At 37.5% G+C, this 24,227-nt stretch overlaps 1 protein-coding gene across 1 annotated transcript in view; it reads right to left on the bottom strand.

Annotated features, from left to right (window-relative positions):
* LOC113050158 (voltage-dependent T-type calcium channel subunit alpha-1H-like) overlaps positions 1–24,227 on the bottom strand; it is an 85,490-nt gene that overhangs the window by 5,344 nt on the left and 55,919 nt on the right. Inside the window, exons 10-29 of the mRNA XM_026212890.1 lie at positions 22,831–23,186; positions 16,562–16,713; positions 16,096–16,281; positions 15,767–15,884; positions 14,768–14,923; positions 13,225–13,312; positions 12,642–12,850; positions 11,790–12,167; positions 9,862–9,962; positions 9,636–9,753; positions 9,446–9,514; positions 9,175–9,359; positions 8,783–8,909; positions 8,574–8,699; positions 8,256–8,345; positions 7,970–8,162; positions 3,102–3,253; positions 2,451–2,560; positions 660–793; positions 493–563 (exon numbers count right to left, since the gene is read on the bottom strand). Of these exons, the coding sequence (XP_026068675.1) occupies positions 493–563; positions 660–793; positions 2,451–2,560; positions 3,102–3,253; positions 7,970–8,162; positions 8,256–8,345; positions 8,574–8,699; positions 8,783–8,909; positions 9,175–9,359; positions 9,446–9,514; positions 9,636–9,753; positions 9,862–9,962; positions 11,790–12,167; positions 12,642–12,850; positions 13,225–13,312; positions 14,768–14,923; positions 15,767–15,884; positions 16,096–16,281; positions 16,562–16,713; positions 22,831–23,186 (3,119 nt within the window). The remainder of the gene's footprint in view (positions 1–492; positions 564–659; positions 794–2,450; positions 2,561–3,101; positions 3,254–7,969; positions 8,163–8,255; positions 8,346–8,573; positions 8,700–8,782; positions 8,910–9,174; positions 9,360–9,445; positions 9,515–9,635; positions 9,754–9,861; positions 9,963–11,789; positions 12,168–12,641; positions 12,851–13,224; positions 13,313–14,767; positions 14,924–15,766; positions 15,885–16,095; positions 16,282–16,561; positions 16,714–22,830; positions 23,187–24,227) is intronic.

Below are 24,227 nucleotides of genomic sequence, written 5' to 3'. Positions count from 1 at the left end.
ATCACAGTATGTTATTAAACAATCAATCACGGGGAGAAGAACTGTGTTATAGATACTTTATCTCCAACTTTTTCTCTTTCCTCCCCCTTGCCTTACATATCCACACAAAGACAAAAACAAATGCAACTGTGCAGTACATCTATATCTCTTTAAAAGCAAAATAACACAAAACAACACAACAAATTCTCGCTGTTAACTAGTTACTTATTTGCATGCATATTACTACCATATTATAGCTGTTTATTAGTACTTATAAAGCACTTATTCTGCAAAAGCATATTCTACATCCTTAATCCTTCCCAATACTCAACAACTAGCGTACTAACAGTTAATAAGCAGTAACTGGGACTTTAATAAGGCAAAAGTCATAGTTAATAGTTAGTTAATAGTGGGAATTGGACCTTAAAATCAAGTGTGACCTAAATAATTTTTTTAAAAAAAAATTATTATTATTAAACACATGAATGAATGTAAAAACACCACATTAGTTACCTGTGGTAAAGCTTGCATAACTGTGTCCAGTAGGGCTCTCATGCCTGTAGCCATCTTCAAAAGCTTCAGTACTGTGGGCAAAAGCACAAAGAGGCACAAATCAAATCCCAGGCTATTTCTAATAGAACATGCAACTTTTTTGTTAACCAGCTAGAAAACTAAAGTACCTCTGGCTATTCTCAGCACCCTCATAATGCGTATGATGGTGGGGTTGATTGGCAGCGCTGCATTCATCTTGATCTCCTCCAGAGTGATGCCCATGATAGAGAGCAGGACTATGGCTAGATCCAGCTGGTTCCATCTGCCAGCAAGTTACAACATCATACAGTTAAAATACAGCATCCAGCAACGAGCGTCGTTTAGCTAATCGGTTTTAGAACATTAGGCAAGCTGAGCAAATAAACCATACACAGATTTATGAGCGTATTGCAAACAGAACAACATAGTGTCGATTGCACCTGTACATGTGCTAATGTGGGATTAATGATAAACAACAGGGATCATGACTCCTTTTAATTTAGCTGCATTCAATGAACTGAAACTAATGATTCATCCCGTTCCCTAAGCATGATATGACATCAGACGCAACATTTTAAAACATGACTTAATCACACTGTCACGCTTAATTACAAAAGTGTTTTACAATGTGTTGGAGAAGTTAGTGAAATGGCCCTGCAATAATATATATATATAATCAAATTAAGGATTCAAATGCTTGATTACGTCCTAACCAAACGCAATGCAATATGATTCAAGCAACAAGCAATTTTTCTGTCCACACCAGATGCAACCTGGCCATGTGATGCAACAAAATCATTCAGTCAATCACTGCCAATCAGAAGAGCATATGCAAGCTCACGGTCCTGCGCTTTCAACAAATACATCTGAGTGACTGATACAGTCTTTGTTATGGAAGACAGTTGGCTTACATTGAGTTTTAACATTTATGTTTCCTTTCATTTGTTTTCAAGATTATTATTATCCATTGTCGCTTTCAGTGTGGTAATAAAGGTCACAAAAATGGTATTCAAACTCACCCTTTTTAACATTAAATTAAGCACATAATCAGTACTTCAGATTATCATTGTCATGTGCATATGTTGTTCCAGCCATGATGTCGCAAATAAAAATAGAAACCATTTCTAAAATAGAATTTACTGTCGCTCGTTGCATATCGCTTTCACGCCGGTTAGGACAAAAACTCTGATTAACATGGAAAACAGTCTGATTCCAATTTTAGCTATATTTATAATATTGCCAAAAGAAGTTAAGCATAATAGTAAGTTAGATTGACATAATCCACCTTTTAATCACTCACACCCTCATTATATTTATATTTTTGATGTACATTCTTCTCTAATTAGGCTAAATGATTTATTCTGTCTGATCTAAGTAACAGTTAGTCACGCTTTGATCTCATGTCTTTGTTGGCTTGAATAATCAATAATCAGTGCAGACCATCTCTGAATGAAGATAAAACATATATTTTGCTGTACACTAAGCTGATGGGGTTTTTAATTAACTTTATCTGGTTAAGCACTTGCAAATTACAGCATGATGCAGACATCTAAGAACACAAGTATACCCAATACACAAGAGAGTGTGAGATAAGGGACAAGGTCACCAAGAGGTTGGGGACCGACAAGATTCCCCATAGACCTTCTTAACGAGACTTTAATATCAGGATTAGAATTAGAATAAGAAGGCTAAGTTAAAAATAAATTGGTAATGAGAATGTAATGGATATAGCAAGTTTAATACCCTTATACCATCTAAAGTGCACACTAATAAACACTTGTGAATACTGCTTGAAATATGTAAACTCATAATATCAATATAAAATGGATTTTATTTCCAGAGACTTCTTCAGTGCAGTATATTGCATACAAATAATGTTAATCTTATTTACAGTGTATTTACATTTACATTAGACAGCGCCATATAGTAGGTCCCAATACCTGTCTTTGAAGAATCTCCGAAAACCAAATGCCACAAGTTTGAGCAAAGCCTCAATTATGAAGATGATGGTAAAGACATAGTTGCAGTATTTCAGTGACTCTTCAAGGTACTGTGTGAGATAGAAACAATGATTTCAGCAGTTTCCGTGCTGTACAATTTAAAGTAAAGTAGTATTTTGTCAATTAAACCACATTAAATAATGCATAAATGTATTTGCATTCTTTAAAAATATCAAACTAGGAGCCAGATTCATGAAAATCTTAAGAAAAAGTTCTTGAGATAATGTAAAATTGGTTTTGGATGTTGGTTTATGTTCATGGTTTCATGTCTTTTATGTATTTATTATTATCATTTATTTCCCATAGTCATGGTTCCTGTCATGTCATGCGTTTCCCTTGCCCTAATGTGATATAGCTATTGATTCCTTTGTTCTATGTGCTTTTAACTTTATTCTGAAGAGTTTTATTCAAATAATGTTTTGTGAATCTGGCTCCAGGTGTCATTTATAACTATTAAAACTATTTTCAGGCTGAATGTTTCACAAAAAAGTTTGTTACTGTAGTTTTCAAATGATGAAATGCAACTTTATGCAACTGTACTGTAGGTCACTAGGTTAAACAAATCAAGATTCAAAGGGTTCATAGACTCACAGGAGGCTGATTGAAATGCTCAATAGACATAGTGACCACATTGATGCAGATGATGCCGGTGATGAAGAGATCCAGGTAGTGGTTGGTACACAGTGTGTGGATGTAGAGCCGGATTGGAGAGTAATCGGCATAGTACGGTCTCTGCTGGGCCTCTGTTGATAGGGTCATACAGACAGACAGCAAAGAAGAGTCAGTGCAGGGTTAACACAAATAAGCCAAATCACTGATGCAGAGGAAAAAGGCACTGGGTGCGAGGGGACGACTGCTGCAGAGAGGACCAGTAATTTATCTCCCCAGCATTGAGATAATATTGCAACATTATTCATTCAAAGTCCTCTCATGCAACACTTGTGCCTTCATGGGTTTCAAGCATGCTGCTTTGGTGAACATGCCGTTGTAAACATGGCAGTATGTGGGAGAACATATGAAAGGACTTCTGTGAGTAGCACAAGTTACAGAGACATATTATTGAGTGTTTTTAAGGAGAGCTTAGAGGTGACTGTTTATCGATTAGTTGTAATGCGTGTGATATACTGGACATGAAAGCAACCATAAAATTTATTTGAGTTTGAATCCATCTTTCTGAGTCTGCCATAAAAGCATGTTTACAGGTAAATAACATTTGCCAAGAGAGAAGCCTTTGAGCTACTGAATATCTGAGCATGCAGCTACAGCACAACCATTACATGTAACATCTCTCCCTAGCAGACACCACACTCAAGGCCAGCATAATAGTTGCACATAATATAAAGTGCACACAGAAACAGTCTATCTTTTAATGTGATGGGATAACGGCAGGCCCAGATGGAATCTGTTGACGTTTTCAACATTTTCTAATCTGAATGAATTCTGCAGGATCTTAAAAGAGTTTTGTACTCTTAGTGAAAGTTGAAAGCTTTATTAGCATTTTGATTTTGAGGAAATCCGCTGAGCTATCCGTGCAGATTCCATGTGGGTCTGAATAAGGAACAGATCCACAGATTGGTGATTTGGATATACTGTCTACAGAAATGTATCAGAACATTATGAATTTCAGATACTTTTGTGTCCTAAAGGGTTTATGTTTTTTATGCCTCAACTATGATCATCTAAACAAATGTGAAATTAACAGTTGTGATATTTATTGCATAAAAAATATCTATTAATTGATTTGTTTAAAATGATGTTCCTCAGTTATAGTTTCACCACACCAAACGGTTTTTGTTAATTGAGTTTTCTTTTGTTAAAAGAAAAATTAAGGTAGATCTCTGTTGTAAGCATAATACTTTTCATCACAATTTTGACTAATTGTGCAAAAAATATAAAAATATTCAATGTATGTAGGATGCATAAATGCAAGCCATTAAATTAGCCTGAATAAATCCATTTGATTTCAGCCATATTAAAGGTGCCTTTTCCATCATAGAGTACTACTGAACACAATACCCAATTTGAGATGTCGTGAATTTTCATAACAATTCTCCTTTGATGTACGATAAATGTGTACACATGGCCACAGTTGAAGAAACATCTGTTTCTCCTTTTCTTCTCTGTCCTGCTTAATGCACTCTGTGTTGAGGACTGTTTATGAGACGTCCTTCGATCTATCCCAGATGAATGCATCGAGGGGATCTTTGAATAGATCCAGGGAAATAAAACTCAACTGCTATGGACTCAGTTATGAGTACTATAAGTCACAGTCACATACACGATTAATCCTTTGACTGGAGTAAAGGCTGGAGGAGTCAAGTGTGACAAACGTAGATAAAACCGTCAGCTTTTATGCTAAAGATCATTTATCAGCAAGCTTTGTCCTGGCAGGCATGGTGCTTAAACAAAGAACACACTTCTTCACATTTATTTGTTTAGTCACGTAAAATCATGGCTGGCATTCTTAGATTCCTCAAGGCTCACACAACCAGAGAGCCCTAATAGTGCAGTGTACTAAACTGATTTAGACAGACAGCCAGACCACAGGCAACTAATATTCAGTCTCTCAAATGGATATTATGATGAAACTTTCCTTGATGTTACATTACATATGTTTGAGTTCAGCATTCAAAATTAATTAATATCATACACACATCCCCCCAACACATCTTAAAAACTGTCACAGAGCAACTGCCTCCTCTCACGTCATTGTTTTCCAGCATCGTGAGGACACCACGCACTCTTTGAATTTCTTACTTCCTCTTTGGATGTAAAGTGGGTATAGAAAACATTCACCCACTTTTAAAATCACATTTTGTTGCTTTGCAGCCTGAAATGAAGACGGACACAGTTTTTGTTTTATCCAGCTGTATTTACTCAGTGCAACTTATAACATCCAAGTGAAAGATATAACACCAACATGTAAGAAAAAATCTATAATAAAAAAAGAATCATTAAAAATAACTTGTAAACCCAGTCAGGTGTAGCTAATCACCTTCTCCGTGGAACACAAAGCCATTTGACTTTCACCTGTGATCAGCTGTGGTCATTTTGATCAGCTCAGCGTGAAAAGAGCTTTCCTGGAGCATTTCAGTCCTTGGCAGTGCAGCTGAAACAAAACAAAAATCCACTATGAGTGGCAAGGCACTGTCATAAGATCTCCGGGATAAAGTTATAGATATGCACGTCAAGTCAGGAGATGGATAGAGAAAAGGCTTTATCAATTCCTAGAAGCACAGTGTAGTCTATTATTAAGAAGTGGAAGGAATTTGGTACAACACAGACCCTTCCCTGGATCAGGACATCGCTCCAAACTGGATGAAAGAGAAGGAGGACACTGAGAGGCAACAAAGAGGCCTACAGCAACTGTGAAGCAGTTGCAGGGATTTATAACAAAGAGCGGTCATTGTGTGCATGTGACAACAATATCACAAATATGGCTTGTATGGGAGGGGAGCAAGAAAAAAGGCACTCCTCAAGAAAGGCCACATGCAGTCACAGCTGAGCTTTGCCAAAACAAACCTTGAAGATTCTGAGGCAGATGAGACTAAAATGTATTTATTTGGCCTCAACTGCCGGAAATCCAATACAGCTCTCCACCCAGATAACAGCATTCCCACAGTAAAGCATGGAGGTGGTGATATCCTGTTATGGGCTGTTTCTCTTACTTGTCAGGATAGAAGGAAAAATGGATGGGGCAAAAATACTGTCTAATTCTTGAGGAAAATCTGCTGCCCTCTGCTAGAAAGTTGTCAATGGGGAGAAGGTTTGCCGTCCAATATTACAATGATCCAAAGCACACAGCAAAACTGAGCTCACAGTGGTTGAAGGAGAAAAAGTAGAATGCCCTTGCATAGTCAGAGTCCAGACTTAAACCCCATTGAAAATCTGTGGAATCATTTGAAGACTGCAGTCCAAACAGTCACCATCAAATTTAACTGAACTTCAGCAGCTCTCCAAAGAAAAGGGTAAATATTGCAAAGTCTAGATGTGCAAAGTTTTTAGAGACAGAGACATATCCCAACAGACTAAAGGCTGTAATTAAAGCAAAAGGTGGTTCAACAAAATAACGACACAAGAGGGTGATCCTTTTTCCAACTCAGTGATTTCTGACATGGTGCTATTTATTTCACTTGGATGTTATAAGTTGCACTGAGTAAATACAGCTGGATAAAACAAAAACTGTGTCCGTCTTCATTTCAGAAATGTGATTATTTTAAAAAGGGGTTATTCTTTTCTATACACACTATATGACTACTAGGGTTTTCAAATGATTAAATTTATAATGTAATAATTTATAGTAACAAATTGTGATTATTTTAAAAGGGGGGTTATTCTTTTTTTATAAGCACTATATGACTACTAGGGTTTTCAGTTGATTAAAATTATAATGTAATCATTTTTAATGATTTGCAGTTTAATTTAATGTATTTAGTGATATTTGTTTAGCAAGTCCTCAAATGAATAAATATTAAAGACATGATGTGATTGTGACAGAGGAGTGAATCCTTCAATATAAAAAGTGGCTTTAAAAGTCACTTTATTATTGATTTCATTATGATAGTACATTATTGATTTCATTTCAGTGTCACTGATCATAAGCCTGTGGTCCATAGCAATCTATTTAGCAATTGACTCTGTCTGAGATACACTATTTTTCAAAAGTTTGGGAAATGTAAGATTTTTTTTTTAAACTTTATACATTTATTCAGCAAGGATGCATTAAAGTGAACAAGTCACAGTAAAAACATTTATTACAAAAGACTTCTGTTTCAAATAAATGCTGTCCTTTTACTTTTGTAGTCACCAAGAAATCGGGAGAAAAGAATTTATCATTTTACAAAAATATTAAGCAGCACAACTGTTTTCAAAATTGACAATAAGAAATGTTTCTTGAGCAGCAAATCAGTATATTAGAATGATTTCTAAAGGATCATGGGACACTGAAGACTGGAGTAATGATGCTGAAAATGGATGGGCTTTCTGCCGCCTGTTATCAGTGTGTTTGGTTAGGTGCGTTAACTCTACCGACTCTTCTCGAGCTTGGTACTTCAACCTTGAACTGCTCTGATGGTAGGAAAACACATTAAATGAACAGTCCTAATTAGTACTAGTTCAAACCTCTTTTAACTGACCACCCTATACACAGTATTCATAGCAGGACGCTCTGCTGCTTTGGTCATGATGCTGACCCCATATGTACTGTGCAAACTTCCCCTGTTGGCTTGTCATGCAGCATTTTGTGTTGCGGGCATCTCATGCAGGAACATGCTACAGTCCATCACAATCCAAGGCTGACATCAGATCGGTGCCAAATTGTGCATAGTTTTTGAATTTCCTCAGCCTTTTGACTGCTTCTGTCTTTTTTTTAAATCTTTCTCTAGCTTTCTCTCTCAGGCTCTGGAAGCAGGCAGTGCTCAGAAAAATAGACTACCGACCAGACCCGCAATTCGCCTTACTCCTGCGCTTTTTCTCCAGCAGTCTCTGCCTCTTCTCCTCGCGCAGACGTGCCTCCTCTTCCTCCTGGTCCTGACGACACTTGTGGAAGTTCTCCACCACCACTCCCACAAACATGTTGAGCACGAAGAAGCTGACGATCAGCAGGAAAGAGATGAAGTAGAGGAGCATCCAGGGGTTGTGATTGCGCTCAGGCTGTGGGCGTGAAGGACAGGAAGATGAACGGCACATCCATCATATGACAAATTAGGAAAGTCATGTGCCAGAATGAGCAAAGCAGATCCAAACCTGCATGTCCACCCCAACAGCGTCCAACCCGTCATACATTATATTGACCCATCCGTCCTTACAGGAAAGCACGAACAGCGACATGAGAGCCTGCAGAAGAGAGACACGTGCCAGCAAAACCATCATTCATTCAGAGCAGTTACAGGGCTCGTAATGACAATCTGGGAATCATTTCAACCATATTACAGCAGAAAATGGTTTCTCGAAGTCCTATAAAAATGAAAAGGCAACATGACCTTACTTTTTCACTCAGCTGATCGCTTTATAATGCTTCAGTGTGTCCGAATCAGTGAATAACGTCAAGTGTGTGACACCTACCTGTCCCAAGTTGTCAAAGTTGTACTTTCTCCGAATCCATTTGTAGTTTGCTCGAATACAATCAAACTTATTGGTGATGTTTTTGGTGTCGCCACCTTCACAATGGTAAAACTTTCCTTTGAAGAGCTGCAATTCATAATATCGCTACTGCGTTAACTGAAAACCCCTCACATTTCTGTTGAAAAGCATGTAGCATCTGAAGCAATTACCTGAACTCCAAGAATGCCAAAGACAATAAAGAAGGCACAGCAGATGAGCACAATGTTCCCAATGGGCCTCAGGGATGTTATTAGCGTTTCCACCACTAGTTTCAGTCCAGGAGCGCGACTAATCACTCTGTTTACGTGAAAAACAACAAAAACAAAGACACAACCTATTTCAACCTGTTTGGATTCCAGGATGTAATGGTACAGTTGTCTGAGTGACCTTTAAGATTGGTAAACCTAAAAAAAAGAATTCAGGGATAACAGACTTTATTTCGCAAAGCTTTAGTAGACTCGGGAGATCACGCAACCACAAAATTAACCTTCAGTTTATTCCTTAACTGGAGCAATGACCACGTGGCCTCAGACAGGCACGTTGTGACCATTCGCTGGCTCACCTCAGCGGCCGAAGAGTTCTCAGCAGACGAAGAACCCTCAGGATGCCAAAGATTCGGTTTCCACCAGTGGAGGCCAGGGAGACCAGAATATCAATGAGAGAGACAGAGACCAGCACCCCATCCAGAACATTCCAGGTGCTCTGCAGATAACTGTGCTTCCCAGCACAGAAGCCGAGGGCCACCACCTTTAACACAAGCCACATCATGTGTGTGAGAGTGTTTTGTGGAAAGAATATTCCTTATATGGAGAGAGAAAAGGCCTAAATCATACCTTCACAGTCATTTCAGCCACAAAAATCACAGTGAAAACATAATTGGAGATACTGAGGAACATTCGCTCCTGAAATGAAAAAACAAACCAAAACGCACACAAAAGGACATGCTGTATCATACATCCAGAAAAGCATGACATCAGCGAAATTTAGATGCAAATGGCCTTGATTACACTTAAGCAAACTTACAGATGGCTGAATAGTGGGCCTTTCCAGAGCAATGGTAATGCAGTTTAAGAAGATGAATACCAATACTATATGATCAAACATCTTGTGAGAAATTAACCTTTGACACATCATTCGAAACCTAGGACAGAATTGAAAAACAAAATTGCGGTACAAAAAGGAATGTGAAACTTTAAAAAAAGGAAGGGAGTAATTGGTCAATAGTTGTCTGGAGACAGCAGATGCTTACCTGTTCTGAGGAGAGAACAGATAAAGGGACCAGTCTTCATGATCTTTACACCACTTAGGTTTATATGCTTCAAACGTCCTCTTGAGACGGAAACAGAAGCTCTATAACACACAAGAAAGAGGAACTACAGATAAATACTACAGCACTAAACATTAACTACAGCATTGTCAGGAGTTTAAAGCGTTTAGGATACTCTGCTTAAAACTTTCGGTTCAATGCTTCAAAAAAGAAGGATTTGAATGGATTCTTGTTTCAATTTGACAAAGTACCATTTTGTAAATCTAACAGCTTACATTGCAAATGTGTTTTCTGCAATATATATTTTGCACAATTGAAATCCTTTTTGTTTAAACGTCTAATTGATTTGCCAGGTACTTGGTTAGAAAGATGGATTAACTTGAAGAAATGACACCTTGAAGCAGAGCTGTAATTATGTGGATGGTAATACGATAGTGGGAAATCATTATAAAAACATTTCCAACTAACTTCCACTTGTTTACTGACACTTTTATGCAGTTTTTATGGACATTTTTACGTACTCAATTATGCAGTTTCAGTAAACACCTTGCAGCATGTTTCAAACAAATGAAACAAGCTTTTTTTGTTGTTGTTGTTGTTGTTGTTTTTACAGCTCATGTGTGAGTCCATGATGCATGTCTCAAATTTCCTTTGCAAGAAATAAAATAATTTCAGGTACAGATTACGAACACAAAAGACAACAGTGTATTTTTTTTTTTTTTTTTTTTACATTTTATTATATTTTTCCTTTAGCAGATGCTTTATTGTTTATAAGTTTTGAGTTGTCAAGTATTTTATGTTTTTAAAATAAGTATGTACTCTCCAAGGATGTATTTATTTGATCAAAAATCAAACAGTAAAAACTGTAAAAAAAAAAAATCAAATGTTTATTTTCTAAAATGAGGTCATGTCGAGCAGCAACCATCCAAACTCTCTTACTCTAAGCCTACACAAAGTGACTAAATCTGTAAATCATCGACTGGCTGCTAGAGGCAGGCTCCTAAAGGGATTCAGTCCCATAGGCTCCCCACGGTAAAATGTCCAACTTTACAGCAGAAAAAAAAAACATGCCCAAAAACATGGTACAAAAAGTGGTTTTGGTCTAGATAGCTAATTTTGCCCTTCATGACAACTGTGAGGGGGGTGAATGTTTTTAGAACGCATCCATTTAAATTATATTAAGCATTAAAGTTTTGTATAATTGAGGGCGTGGCCACTTGAGTGACAGATGGATTGCCATTGAGCTAGGTGGGTGTGGTTTCAGCAACCAGTTTCCGCCTTTTTGCCCATTTTCGATGATGGACATTACAATATAGAAATATTTTGGGAAATAAAAGCACATACATTTTGGATTCTAGTCAAAGTTTTTCACTTCATGAGACAGACAAGCTGTGTAGTTCATTATAAATAATCAGGTTTGTGTTTGCACTGAATGTTTAATCTGTATCCCCTACTATAGAGACAGACGTGTTATTAATCGTTCTCCCGAGTGATGCGCGGTGACATGCTGTCATAATTACAAAAACTCCCATCAGGAGTCCACGGGAGACTTCACAGACACTTCGACCATGTTTTTATAAAGTCTATGGTTTATGTGCATGTACCGACATAGGTTGTGCATGTTGTTTGTATGTAGGCCTGTATTGTAGCCCTGTTGTTTCTGTTTATTTCACAGCACTTGAAACTTAATTTCAAGACGAGGTCTCTTGTGTGAGAAGATATCATCACACTGACACCAATAAAGGTCACACCAAGAAAAACAATTACTGCCTTCAGACTGAAGTGCTGAATCAATTACAGCATGCCAATTAGTTTCCTCACAAGACAAACCCCTGGGAAGACATTAAAAAAAAAAAAAGGTCAGCATTGCCTGACTGTAACGAACAACACTGGATTAAGCCATGACTTACATCATCCATGTCTTCCTCTGCAATGGAGTCTTGTTTGCTGAGGTTGGTGGACAGGTCAGTGGGCAGGTGCAGGCTTCTTCCATTGCAGTCATGGTAGTCTCCCAGTGAGCTGAAGCTGGGGGTTTGGGGCAGTTCAGGGATATCTAGAGAGCTGGGATGCTGCAGTGAGCCCCCACTGATACTAGCCAGCTTCTCCCCCTCCAAATCCTCATCCTCAAAGCTGCCTCTGCCCTCCCCAGACAGCAGAGACTCCCTCTCCCCAGACGTGTCCTTCCTTTTCAAACTCGGCGCCCGTCCTAAGCTGTTCCAGCTTGACCTGCGGCTGCCCCAGTTACTCCCTGAGCCACGGGGGTGGCATGGAGATCTTCTTGGGCTAGTCTGGGATAGTAAAGGAAAATACATTGTCCTAGTGAGATGTTGCATGTTACACATATTTTGCTTATTACTGCAATTAAGTACAACAGTCAGGGACAATTCTAGCCTTTCATTAGTACTGGGGCACATCGAAGAGTGTCCCTATATTTTGATCATCTTTTGATAATGTTTTGCAATTAAATTGACTTCACCTGAGGTACAGTGTTGTTTACAAGCTGTACGCACAAAAAATGCTGCCTTGTCAATATATTTACAAGACTTTTGTCAAGCTCAAAATATTGTAAAATGTTAAATATCATTAATTTTTAATGAATAAATATCATACATATGACATTTCACAACCTGAGCTATGTCATAAAGTGATAAAAGATGACCTCGCTTCCTTTTTAATCAACTACTGTATGCTCAAGCAATCTTTATGTGACGTCACTTTAATGGACACCTTATTGTCATCTGACAGCTGATTTTTTCTCTTACCAGGGATTTTTGATCAAAAGCATTTGGATCTATTGAGATCCCACTGCCCCGTCTGGACTCGGTCAAACCAAACACTGACTCGGGGCCGAGCGAGCTCTTCGGAGTGGGCATGGGGGTGGCAGCAGTGCGCATGATGATTGGAGGGGGCAAAGTGCCTCGAGGATCCACATGCCCATTCGCTGACATCATCATAGAGTACATTTTCAACTCTGTTGGTGAAGGTAAAAAGAGTTATTCGATGATCACCATCCAGTAAATAAAATAAAAAATGATAACCCATGAATGACAAAGTTGTAAAGGTAAATGGAAGAAGGGGATGTTCTCCAGTAGATTCATTTTTTTTTTTTTTTTTTTTTTTTCTCCAGTAGATTCATATACTGCATGTGAAATGCATTCACGGTGACTATAATGTGGCTGTAGAGGACCACTACCCTCTGTAATGGAGTCTGCAATCAACTTAACTATATGCCTGAATGAACGGACTAAGAATAGGAGAAATCTATGTAGTGTAAAAAGTGTGCATGAAAGTCATTTTACGTACATGTTACCTGGTGATATTATTTTATGTGTTAAAGGAAGTAACCTGTAGCTCGTAATTCCCCCATCTTCTCCTCCTCTTCAAAGTTCACAGACCGCTTTTCCTCATCTGTATCTGACTTGTTAGCATCTCCCTGCAAAACACAAGATCTTTCTGTGGACAGCGCACAGTATTTCAGTAACCACTCAGCCCACTAAAGTGATATTAAGGATGTAGTGAAGCCAAACAGGAGCCGTTCTCTCATTGGACGTGGGCCTCTGGCATCAACTTCACTCAGTCGCAGCCTGCTGTGCATACAGACAGATGTTGTGCTCTTATCAGTACACAGCTATCCTGTTAGACCTCGATTACGGTTAGGGTTGTGTAAAGTTGGTGTTTGTTTTAGTCTTTGCAGGTTTACACCTACTAATAACAAGTTCACAATTCACACAGTTCCCAGCATGACAGATGGGCCAAACACTGCAGCACTGTCTCAGTAATGCAGTTTAACCCCCCAGACTATCTGGAGGAAACAGTTACTTTGTTTATGCACAAACCTGCGTCCTTAAGAAGTCAACTTCTTTAAATGCCTGTAGCACCAGTTCAACTTGTGTAGCTCAGGTTTCCCCTCTTCAAGGGTGACTCATTTACATATTAGCTACAGATTTAGATTTTGAAATAAAATATTTCTGGTATGTTAGATTTAATTCTTATTCGAAATGTATTTAATTTCTATTTTGTACATAGTATAAAGTTGTGAGGGCTGTGAAAACATGGCACAAGCTTCTTTGTTGCTTGTTAAGCTAAGTTCATTTAAATCTTAGTGTTCATAAGAAGAAATGAACACTAAGATTTTCGATTGTAAAATAAATCTTCATTTTTAGCTGTAGATTTAGGCATGGAGTTGATTTATTAGTTTATAAGATATACATGTTATTTTATTAAAACAATACATTTTTATTATTTGATTTCATTTTTTTACTCTTTTAAGAGCAAATAATTTAAGTGCATTCTTTATTATAATTCTTTTTTCTTTATTTATTAACATATTTAAAGTGTTCCCATATTTTTAATACTCTTGATAATATTTAGGATATTTGGATATACATTGGCTCTACCTGCAGTGCTGTTTGTGCAATAAAAATGGTCACAAACAAACAATGGAAGGCATTTGTAAATTGTTTCCTATAGCGGATTTAGGGTAAAAATCCACCTCAAGCCCCCCCCCCCCCCCCTTCTTTTAAAGTATTTCATTAGCATTTATTATGGGAAACCACTGCATACAATTCAGTGCATGAGTGAACTGTTAAAATGAATCAAACTGAATCATGAACAATTGGAATGTTTGATTGATTGGATCAAAAGGGTCATTCATTTGCAAAAATGTTTCTGTTTTGTTCGGACTCTCAACAGCTGATAGAAAAACACGTCATGACTGCCAAAATATTATTTGGAAAATGATTCTCAGGTCAAATACATATTTTAATGTTTACTACAGTATTAGTGAGAGCTATAAAGTTCAACCCCCCAGACTATCTGGAGAAAGCAACTACTATGTACACAGATCTTTAATAAAAATAAACAGCTGATACAGAAGGTTTTCTGTTACCTCTGCCTGAAATCCCTCCACTAAGATGGCCACCAGTAGGTTAAAGAGCACATAATTCCCAAAAGTCATCAGGGCCACAAAGTAAAGAGCCGCCCATGGGGTAGTGGAAGCCATTCCATTATAGAGAACCACGTTCCAGTCTTCCTGGGTCAGAATCTGAAATACAAACACAAGCAGAAGAGGACAGAGAACGGCTGAGTACAGAACAATCTATTAATGTATTAATAATAATGTAATAATGAAGTGTGAAATAGAGTCTTGTTTTGTGCATGTATTTTCCAGCATTTGGGGGAAATACAGAATTTGATGCCAGAGGTTCAATCTGAGTGTTTTGTGATGATACTGTACAAACTATTCAAAGTCCTAGATCTTACTGAAGTGAAAGTAATTATCTGTCCCAGTTTAGCAATTAAATCTTTTTTTTTAAAACCGCAAAATAATGTTGGGATAATCTAGTGAGAATAGCTGCATTACAGCATACAGATAAAGTGCAGGTTCAGCAACTCAGCTTTATCACAGGAAATTGTGCTAATGCAAGAAATAATGCAGAAATAAGGCTTTCCATTGTAGTGAGCTGCATAGTAGCTACTATATACCTCAAGATATTGATATGGAGCTAATAAATTGTTTTATGGGATACACAAATATTTATAATATCCTAATTAACCCTAACCTAAGAGAAATAAGTAATTATTTACGGCAGTGTCTCAGAGTGATACATTTAGAAAAGTTGAAAATAATGATCTTTCTTATTTTTTACAGAGTATATAAGGACAGGTCTACACTGTTTGAGGTCTACACAACTCAAAGTTTATAGTTGTAGTATGTTTTACAATACAGTACTAATTTAATTAAATACTATTTAAATTAGTTAGTTGCATGCTATTTCTTTGTAATTAATTGTGAAATGTACAAAAAAATTATTAGTGAAAAGTGGTTCTACACAATTTTTTTTTCAGTGTATGCATAGCTTGACCTCAGCACAGCCTCTGTTCTGACCTGAAACACAGTGACAATGGCCCACAGCAGGGAATCAAAGTTTTTCCTGTCTGGAATGGTGTCTCCATTCTCCATTTTCAGGCTGAATTTGCATCCAAAGAGATGCATTCCAAGAATGCTGTATTGATGGTAAAAGAAAAATGAAATGCATTAACATTTAAGTGCATAAATCCAGAATTATGTTGATGATAAGGCAACAGATTTTCAGCACATGACTCCTCACAAACTAGAATTAATGTTGCACATTGTTTTCTAGAGTCAAGATTACAGTCTTGGTGACACTGTGCATGGTTTTAATTGGTTGAATGAGTTGTAGGTGTGAACTGCACCTGAATGTGAAGATGAAAAGCATTAGCAGCATGCAGAAGGTTGCCACATTATCCATGGTCTTCATCAGGACCACCAGCTGTCTGCGCAGTGCAGGGAGGAAGCGCACCAGTTTGAGCACACGCAGGAGACGAAACGTCCTCAACACTGAAAGACCCCCATCTGCCTGCCCAATGATCTCCCACACACTGTCACAGAAACACATGCTTATATTTGATGTGTTTTTATATTTAACAGTTTGTTACCGTGATTTTTACAGTGATTACAGTAATCACTACCACAAAATTCTAAACAATATATAATTAATAATGTTTACACTCACTTAAAATCCAATATGTATTTTAAAAAGAAGCCCTGCTAAGGTTGTTTTAATTTATTTTAACAATTTTAACCATATATTTAGTATTTTAATAAGTGTTCTATAAGATATAGGTCTATAGACACACATAGATAAATAACAGATCTTACCTTATAACTACAATAATCCCATCAAAGATGTTGTAGGGGTTCTTAATGTAGCCGAAGATGCCAAAGGCCAGCAGTTTGAAGACCATTTCGAGGACAAACATGCTAGTGAAGACGATGTTGCTAATCTCCAGAATATTTGTCAGCTCCTCAGGCTGTGAGAGGAAACAGAGACACACCTCATTACCTTCTGCAGGCCAAAGTCATGCCAAGATACTGCTGAGAATACAACATATGAGTGACCTTAATCACTGACCCTCATAATGACACCTTCACACCCCTTTACTCTCACAACGTCACATGAAACACCTGAGGGTGGGATATTAATAAACTGCACGTTCAAATGATAAATGAGCAGTTTACACCTCTAGGCCAAATAATAAAGATATTTAGAAGCTATTATAATTGTTCATTTTCACACAAACAGCTCCAGAGCTGAGGTTAAACAACCAGAATAAATGCCAAAGCATTATATGCTCTTTTATTGAGAGCAAAGCAATGCAGATCAATCTGAAAGACAGTAAGCTACCACTAAAATCAGTCCATCATGAGCAATTTCAGGGCCAGAGAATTAGTCTCCTACATATGCTGATGTAGACTATACCGGCTGAATAAATTAAGCATTGCTACTGCACTCTTCTGTTCTTTAGCACAATGCAAATCAATAAACTCATTCTAAAGGAAGCATAAATGATACGAGCCTCTTGGTTCTGCTGGCCATTATAAGAGCATTCACCTGGGATCTGCTCACAGTAACACACTGTTATAAAATCAATTCACCAAACTGTTAGACAATTACCATCGCTACAGGCAAGCTTAAAGTCACTGTTAAACATTTCCGTTTAGAAAGATAAAGCCTGCGTACATCTGAGGGTTTCACCGCTTGTGATACCCCTCTCTTATTTCTTAAAGACACATAAAACTTCATTAATGCATTAAATATCATTAAGCAACCTGAACAACTCTTTTACAGAGATAAATTATAATATTAACTAAATTAATATTAATTTATTTTTAATGAATTAACAAAGAACTTTATTGTAAATTGTAATCAATTAAATATTTCTCTATTAAAATAGAGGTTATCTGTAATTATCTGATAACTGAAACAAACCTTTGCAAGTGTAAACACATATCCAACAAATAACTGAAGCAAAACTGCGCTGACAGGTCACCACTAGGGGGCTCCACAGCCTCTGCTGCATGCATTAATCTACATACATTAATCAATGTACTTCATGAATATTTATATACCACTTCCCCAGCGTGTTTGTTACACAGGAACAACAGATTAGTAATGGATTAGTAAGAGAATAATGAAAACCCTTTATTATACCCTCTTCGACTGCAATGTTAGATTTGACAAGCATTTTCAGCCTTAAAGGCATCCGTCTTCGGTTCTAAACAATTTTAGTATCATCAATTTAGTAGGCTATTTGTACACTGGTATTGAAGGAAACAGGAATACACTAAACCAGAAAACATGCCAGCAGTGTCAACATAAAACAGATGGTAATCACATTTTCAGTAGGCAAACTTCCATATAAAGCTTACACTTTATGCCGGGTCCAACAGGTTGCTTTGTGAATCATTATTCCAGAAGCGAACACCACCTCAAGTGCCAAGATAGCTAAAGTGTGAACTCTAATATGGTTTGAAATTAAAATAGGATGCTAATTTGCGAAAACAACTCTGAAGCAACAGATTCAAAAACATACCATGGGGCAAAAACATTGTTTTAGTGTAATTTTCTTCATAAAGTGAGACACGTGCCATTATGCAGTGCCATAGCCTGAGCTCAGTCATGAAAAGTTCTAAATGCAATCTTCCAGTCTGTGCATAATATTTTCCAACAACAAAATAGTTTCGTTTTCCTCAGTGACAGAGAGGATCAGTGCATTTCTGTTTTAAAATATGATAGAATTACACAACACAGTTATGTCTATGATACGTCTGAACCAGACCCTCTAGCTCATCCCCTCTCCAACAAAACCATATATCACAAATCACTATTCCCTAAATGTGAACAGTATTCTGACCACTCTTCAATACACTGTTAAAAATACTGGTTCTTAATTGGCATTGATGGTTCCATGAGGAAACTTTGACATCCATGGAACCTTTCCATTCCACAAAAGCTTCTTTATACTGGAAAAATAGTTTTTAGATTATATAATATTTTTCACGCTAATACCGTATTTTTCTGACTATAAGTCGCAACTTAGTATAAGTCGCATCAGTCCAAAAATACGTCATGACGAGGAAAAAAACATATATAAGTCGCACTGGACTATAAGTCGCATTCATTTAGAACCAAGAACCGAGAGAAAACATTACCGTCTACAGCCGTGAGAGGGCGCTCTATGTTTATTAGGGGTAGACTACAAGAGCACTGAGCAGCTAGAGCGCCCTCTCGTGGCTGTAGACGGTAATGCTTTATCTTGGTTAATTTTTCTTGGTTCATGTCAAATTAATTTTGATAAATAAGCCCCACCTGACTATAAGTCACAAGACCAGCCAAACTATGAAAAAAGTGTGACTTATAGTCCGGAAAATACGGTAGTCTTTTTTTTTCTTTTTAAGAACTTTTCTCTGAAATTTTCTTTGGGGAACACCTACATGAGAAAATGTATGTTTCTCACGTAAATCGAGTTCAGAAAAGTTTGAATATAGTAAATTGACTATTTTTCATACTATCTATCATACATTTATGGTGCTTTGTTTTTTTTTTGAAGCCCTTTTCACCTTGAGGGTAAGTAAACGATGACATTTTTTTTTTATCTTCGGATGAGCCATTTACATTACACACAAATCAAATATTCATCCTAACTTTCCTGAACATGGTCTGTCTGAGTGCAAAGCTAGAAATTCCCACTACCGCTGCATCAATCACTTTTGCTGGACAAAGAAACGGAAACGCAACAACAGTGCAAATGCATGTTGGGACACTGGGCTTTTAGTGGCTGAAACATGGCAGACTAAAGGAGAGTGATGTTAGAAGAGGATACCCGCACTTCTCCAGAGGGAGTCAGCCACTGCACATCTTATTGCCCCCTTCCTTCATCATTTCCCATGATGCATAGTAAATGCAACACTTCTTTATGATCCTCCGAAAGCAGAACGGAATGAAAAAAGGAATGACAAACAACAACAGGTGGGATATTTGAGCTAATGTTTGTAATTTTACAGCTCTAAACCATTGAATGACAATCTGAAGATAAACACAGCATGATGTGTTTGATTGATACAAGTATGATTTTGATGAGAATACTTCAATCTTAAATGAGTATTTGGTGTATAACTTATAAATGTCTATCTTACATCCTGTAATCAGTCAACACTTCTTTTACAGTGTTTCATTTTTTGCTAAACTCAATGAGTCACTGTGTTTACACGTTCTGGAGAACGTGGCTTTAAAATACTTTCAGAAGGAGAACAGCACATCACACTGCGGGATGTGTCAACTTCCCAAAAGTATTCCATGGTCGGCTATTAATTTATCATTTCTATCATTTATCAAAGTGAAATAGTATGTGCAGTGGAGACATGCGTGTGTCTTCAGTGATGGGGTGAACAGTGGGGTAGGCTCTGGGAAGTGACTTTGACTGATGCAGTAATGAAGACTGTCAGTGGCCCCATGTAAATCCGATTAGGTGGCTGATTGACTCTGCTGAGTTGCTGATCTTTCTCCTGCTAAGCTCAGAGCATTCAGTACATAGATCAATGAAGCCAGCCTTATCTCATTACTGTAATCCTCCCTCAATAACTTCTATGGTGACAATGTATTCCAATAGCTGGCAGTACTGAACAAACACCTATATAGATAAACCTTGAACCATTTGATTTTAAGTAAATGGCAATTACTCTGTAAACAACCTGTCTATCACATTCTGCAGAGTATTAACTGCAGTCAACCTCTTGCAGTTACTTTTTTTGGATTTATGCCATATGGCTCGTTTCCACCGAGTGGTACGATATGGTATGTAATTATTCTGTTTTCATTGTTAGAATTTGTGAAAGGTGCCAAAATAGCTAACCTTACCGTACCACTTTTTAGGACCCTACCATTGGGGTACCTATCAAAGTCGTCATGTGCCTAAAGGATGAAGCTAGACTTACTGCAGAACACTGATTGGTTGACAGAGAATCGTCACTTACACGTGCCACAAGGGGAAGCATTTCCTTCACTCGTTCCGCCTTCCTGGTCATGCATGTTTGGGTTTGATTACATCAGATTGCACAAACACAAAAAATAACACTGTATTTTATCATTTTATATTTACGCACAGATACAATGTAGTGATTTCTTTGCGTGAATCAATCGCTACTTTCTGGGATACACCACACCTATGAAGTATGGATACTATTGGCAGTAGACACCGGATCAGGGTGTACTATCCCGAAATGTACCGTGCTGTACTGTACTGAAATGTACCACTTGGTGGAAACCAGCCATTAGTGCGTGTGGACGATGAAAGCCTGTCTCCACCTCAAAGGAAACAATGAAAAAAGTAACTGAGAGAAACAAAGTCACAAAACTTAAATTAATATTGTGAGATATAAAGTCACATTTTGAGAAAAGTCATATGAGATATAAAGCTACAATAGGATTTTTTTGTTGTTGCAATATCAAGAAATAAAGTAAAAATGAGAATAAATAAAATTTCAGTTGTGATATATAAAGTTGCAATATCCTTTTTGTTTTACTCTGAAATGGACACAGCTTTCCATAAAGGACCGCATTTGTGTCACGCTGACAACAATTTCAAATGGAAAACACATTTACAGTGAATAAACATATAATGAAACACTCGCCAGTCGCAAACAAGCAAGCAGCATCATGAATAGATGCTTAAAACCATCATACATACTTAAAAGTATAACCATAACTCAAAAACACTGTTTACAGGATGCAAACCTCACCCACAGAACTGACAGTGCCAACACAATAACAAGCTCTTCCACCTAGAGAAGCAGTTTCACCTCAAAAGGCACTGCAAAGAGGTCTCCAAATCCCAAAATTACCATAACAAGTGTCTGCTAGCTATTTTCAGATTAAAGATTTTACTTCAGAAGCAGACATGCTATCTAGGTCCCACACTGGTATTCAACGAGCGATGCTTTAGTCAAAGAACAACCAATCAATCATATATACTGGACTATAAGTCACACTTTTTTTCATAGTTTGGCTGGTCCTGCGACTTATAGTCAGGTGCGACTTATTTATAAAAATTAATTTGACATGAACCAAGAGAAATGAACCAAGAGAAAAAATCACCGTCTACAGCCACGAGAGGGCGCTCTATGCTGCTCAGTGCTCCTAGTCTAGTTCTCTTGGTTCTAAATAAATGCGACTTATAGTCCAGTGCAACTTATATATGTTTTTTTCCTCGTCATGACGTATTTTTGGACTAATGCGACTTATACTTACTTTCGGACTTATAGTCCGAAAAATATGGTAATCACGTAATTAAATGTAGAATAAAAGGGCGAGTGTAATTTAATGTAATATAATTTACATTGAGCACGATTTTTTCTGGCCTTGTTGACACAAATTTTTTTTGTTACTGTACTGAAAATTCCAAAAAAAAAAAAAAAAATATTTCTAGCAGGATTTGGCACCTGCCCACACTGCCAAAAGCACCAAAAGTTGGTTAAATGAACATGGTGTTTGTGTGCTTGACTGGCCAACAAACTCACCAGAGCTGAACCTCATAGAGAATCTATGGGGTATTGTCAAGAGGAAAATGAAAAACAAGAGAACAAAAAATGCAGATGAGCTGTAGGCCACTGTCAAAGAAACCTGGGCTTCCAGACCACCTCAGCCGTGCCACAAACTGTTCACCTCCATGCCACGCTGAATTGCGGCAGTAATTAAAGCAAAAGGAGCCTTTACCAAGTACTGAGTACATGTACAGTAAATGAACATACTTTCAAGATGGCCAACAGTTCACTAAAAGTGTTTTTTTTATTGGTCTTATGAAGTATTCTAGTTTGTTGAGTGAATTGGTAGGTTTTTGTTAAATGTGAGTCAAAATCATCACAATTAAAAGGACCAAAGACTTAAACTACTTCAGTCTGTGTGCACTGAATTTATTTAATACACAAGTTTCACATTTTGAGTTGAATTACTGAAATAAATGAACTTTTTCACAACATTCTAATCTATTGAGAAGCACCTGTATTGCCAGTGAGCTTTGTTTCCTTACAAACAACAATCAATATTGAAGTAACTGAAGCCTTGTCCGACAATATCAGACAATATCACTTACCTGCTCATGGTATTCAATCCCCATACTCAAGGTGTTGATGAGGATGGCAATCATAATTCCACGATTAAAGTATTTGCTATCCACTATGCGTATCAATCTGTCCCGGAAGTCTTCCCAGTACTGAGCCAGGCGGTTACGCTCCTCCAGGATTTTATGATGGGATGCACGGCAGGGTTTGAACTCTGCTTCATGGGAGAATTCGTACACCACGTCCCCTTCTGATCTGGAGTAGTCTGAATCCCCATGCTCCACATCCATGGTCTCCAGGGCCCTTGCACAATACGGGCAGTTCAGGAGCTCCAGAAGCAACGGACTGGGCACCACACCAGCCATCTGCAGCAGCACACGGCTGTGGCCTACAGCACATGGAAAAAAATGCAAGCAGTCAATAATTTCCTTTAATGCTTTTCAATGCATTTAGGAAACACAAATAAAGTATTGCATTTGTTTAAAATAAATTAGTTGCACAGAGGTCATATCTTACACTTATTTATTTTAAATCAAAATGTTAATGAAGCATTTTCCAAATGGTAAAGTACTTTTGCATAAAAAATAACTATGTAACACAATTAGTAATCATTTTGCTTTTAAAAGTAACATTCATCAACAATGATCACTGATCTGCCTGATTCTCTTGCACATTACTTCCTTATGGATCGAGGACATCTCTCTGCACAATGTAACTCAAACATCAATAGACCCCACAATCAACTTAATGTTTATTAGAATTATTACACACCTAATTAGTTCAATTAGATCAGGCAAGCCAAAAAAAAAACAGCTACTTTGCTAGTTTATTAGTCTATCATTTTAATTCTCTAGCCATGTTCATGAAAAATAAACAGAGCTCTATGTATTCTGTTCAAGTGCTTCACCCTCTCTAGGTCTTATGATCTCCCAATCTTAAATAAAACTATTTGGTCTAATCAGAGGATGTCTGTGGCTCTTATACTAATGTGTTGCCTGAGAATGTAATCATACACAGTGGCCCACTTTAGACTGTGGTAATGCGCTGAAGTGGAGGTGACTCAAGCTGCAGGCAAAAATTACTGCTGGCACAGGCAGTGAATTTGAAGTAAACATGCGATACATATTCCTGTTGACAGAAATCCACAAATAGTCATTCTGCAACAGACTGATATAGAAATGAAAACTGGCTTGAGTGTTAAATGGGTTTAGAACAAGGATTCTTATATTTGAGTTACTGGTTACTGCTTTACTAGAAGCCCCAGCAGACTAAATCACTGAAAACCAACCAATTTTCGCCTCCCATGACATATTAAGCTTTCTACCTATCCGCCCGACAAGAGGAATCGCCTTTTGGCATAACATTTCAAAGGGCTGGATGGCCACAGTTGCTAGTGGTGTGCTGGCAGTCTTACTCCTATAAAGATTGT

This window comes from Carassius auratus, chromosome 3, assembly GCF_003368295.1.
Source record: "Carassius auratus strain Wakin chromosome 3, ASM336829v1, whole genome shotgun sequence".
Taxonomy (NCBI): Eukaryota; Metazoa; Chordata; class Actinopteri; order Cypriniformes; family Cyprinidae; genus Carassius; species Carassius auratus.
Note: the sequence above shows the minus strand (reverse complement) of the source record. Positions and strands in the feature narration are given on the sequence as shown.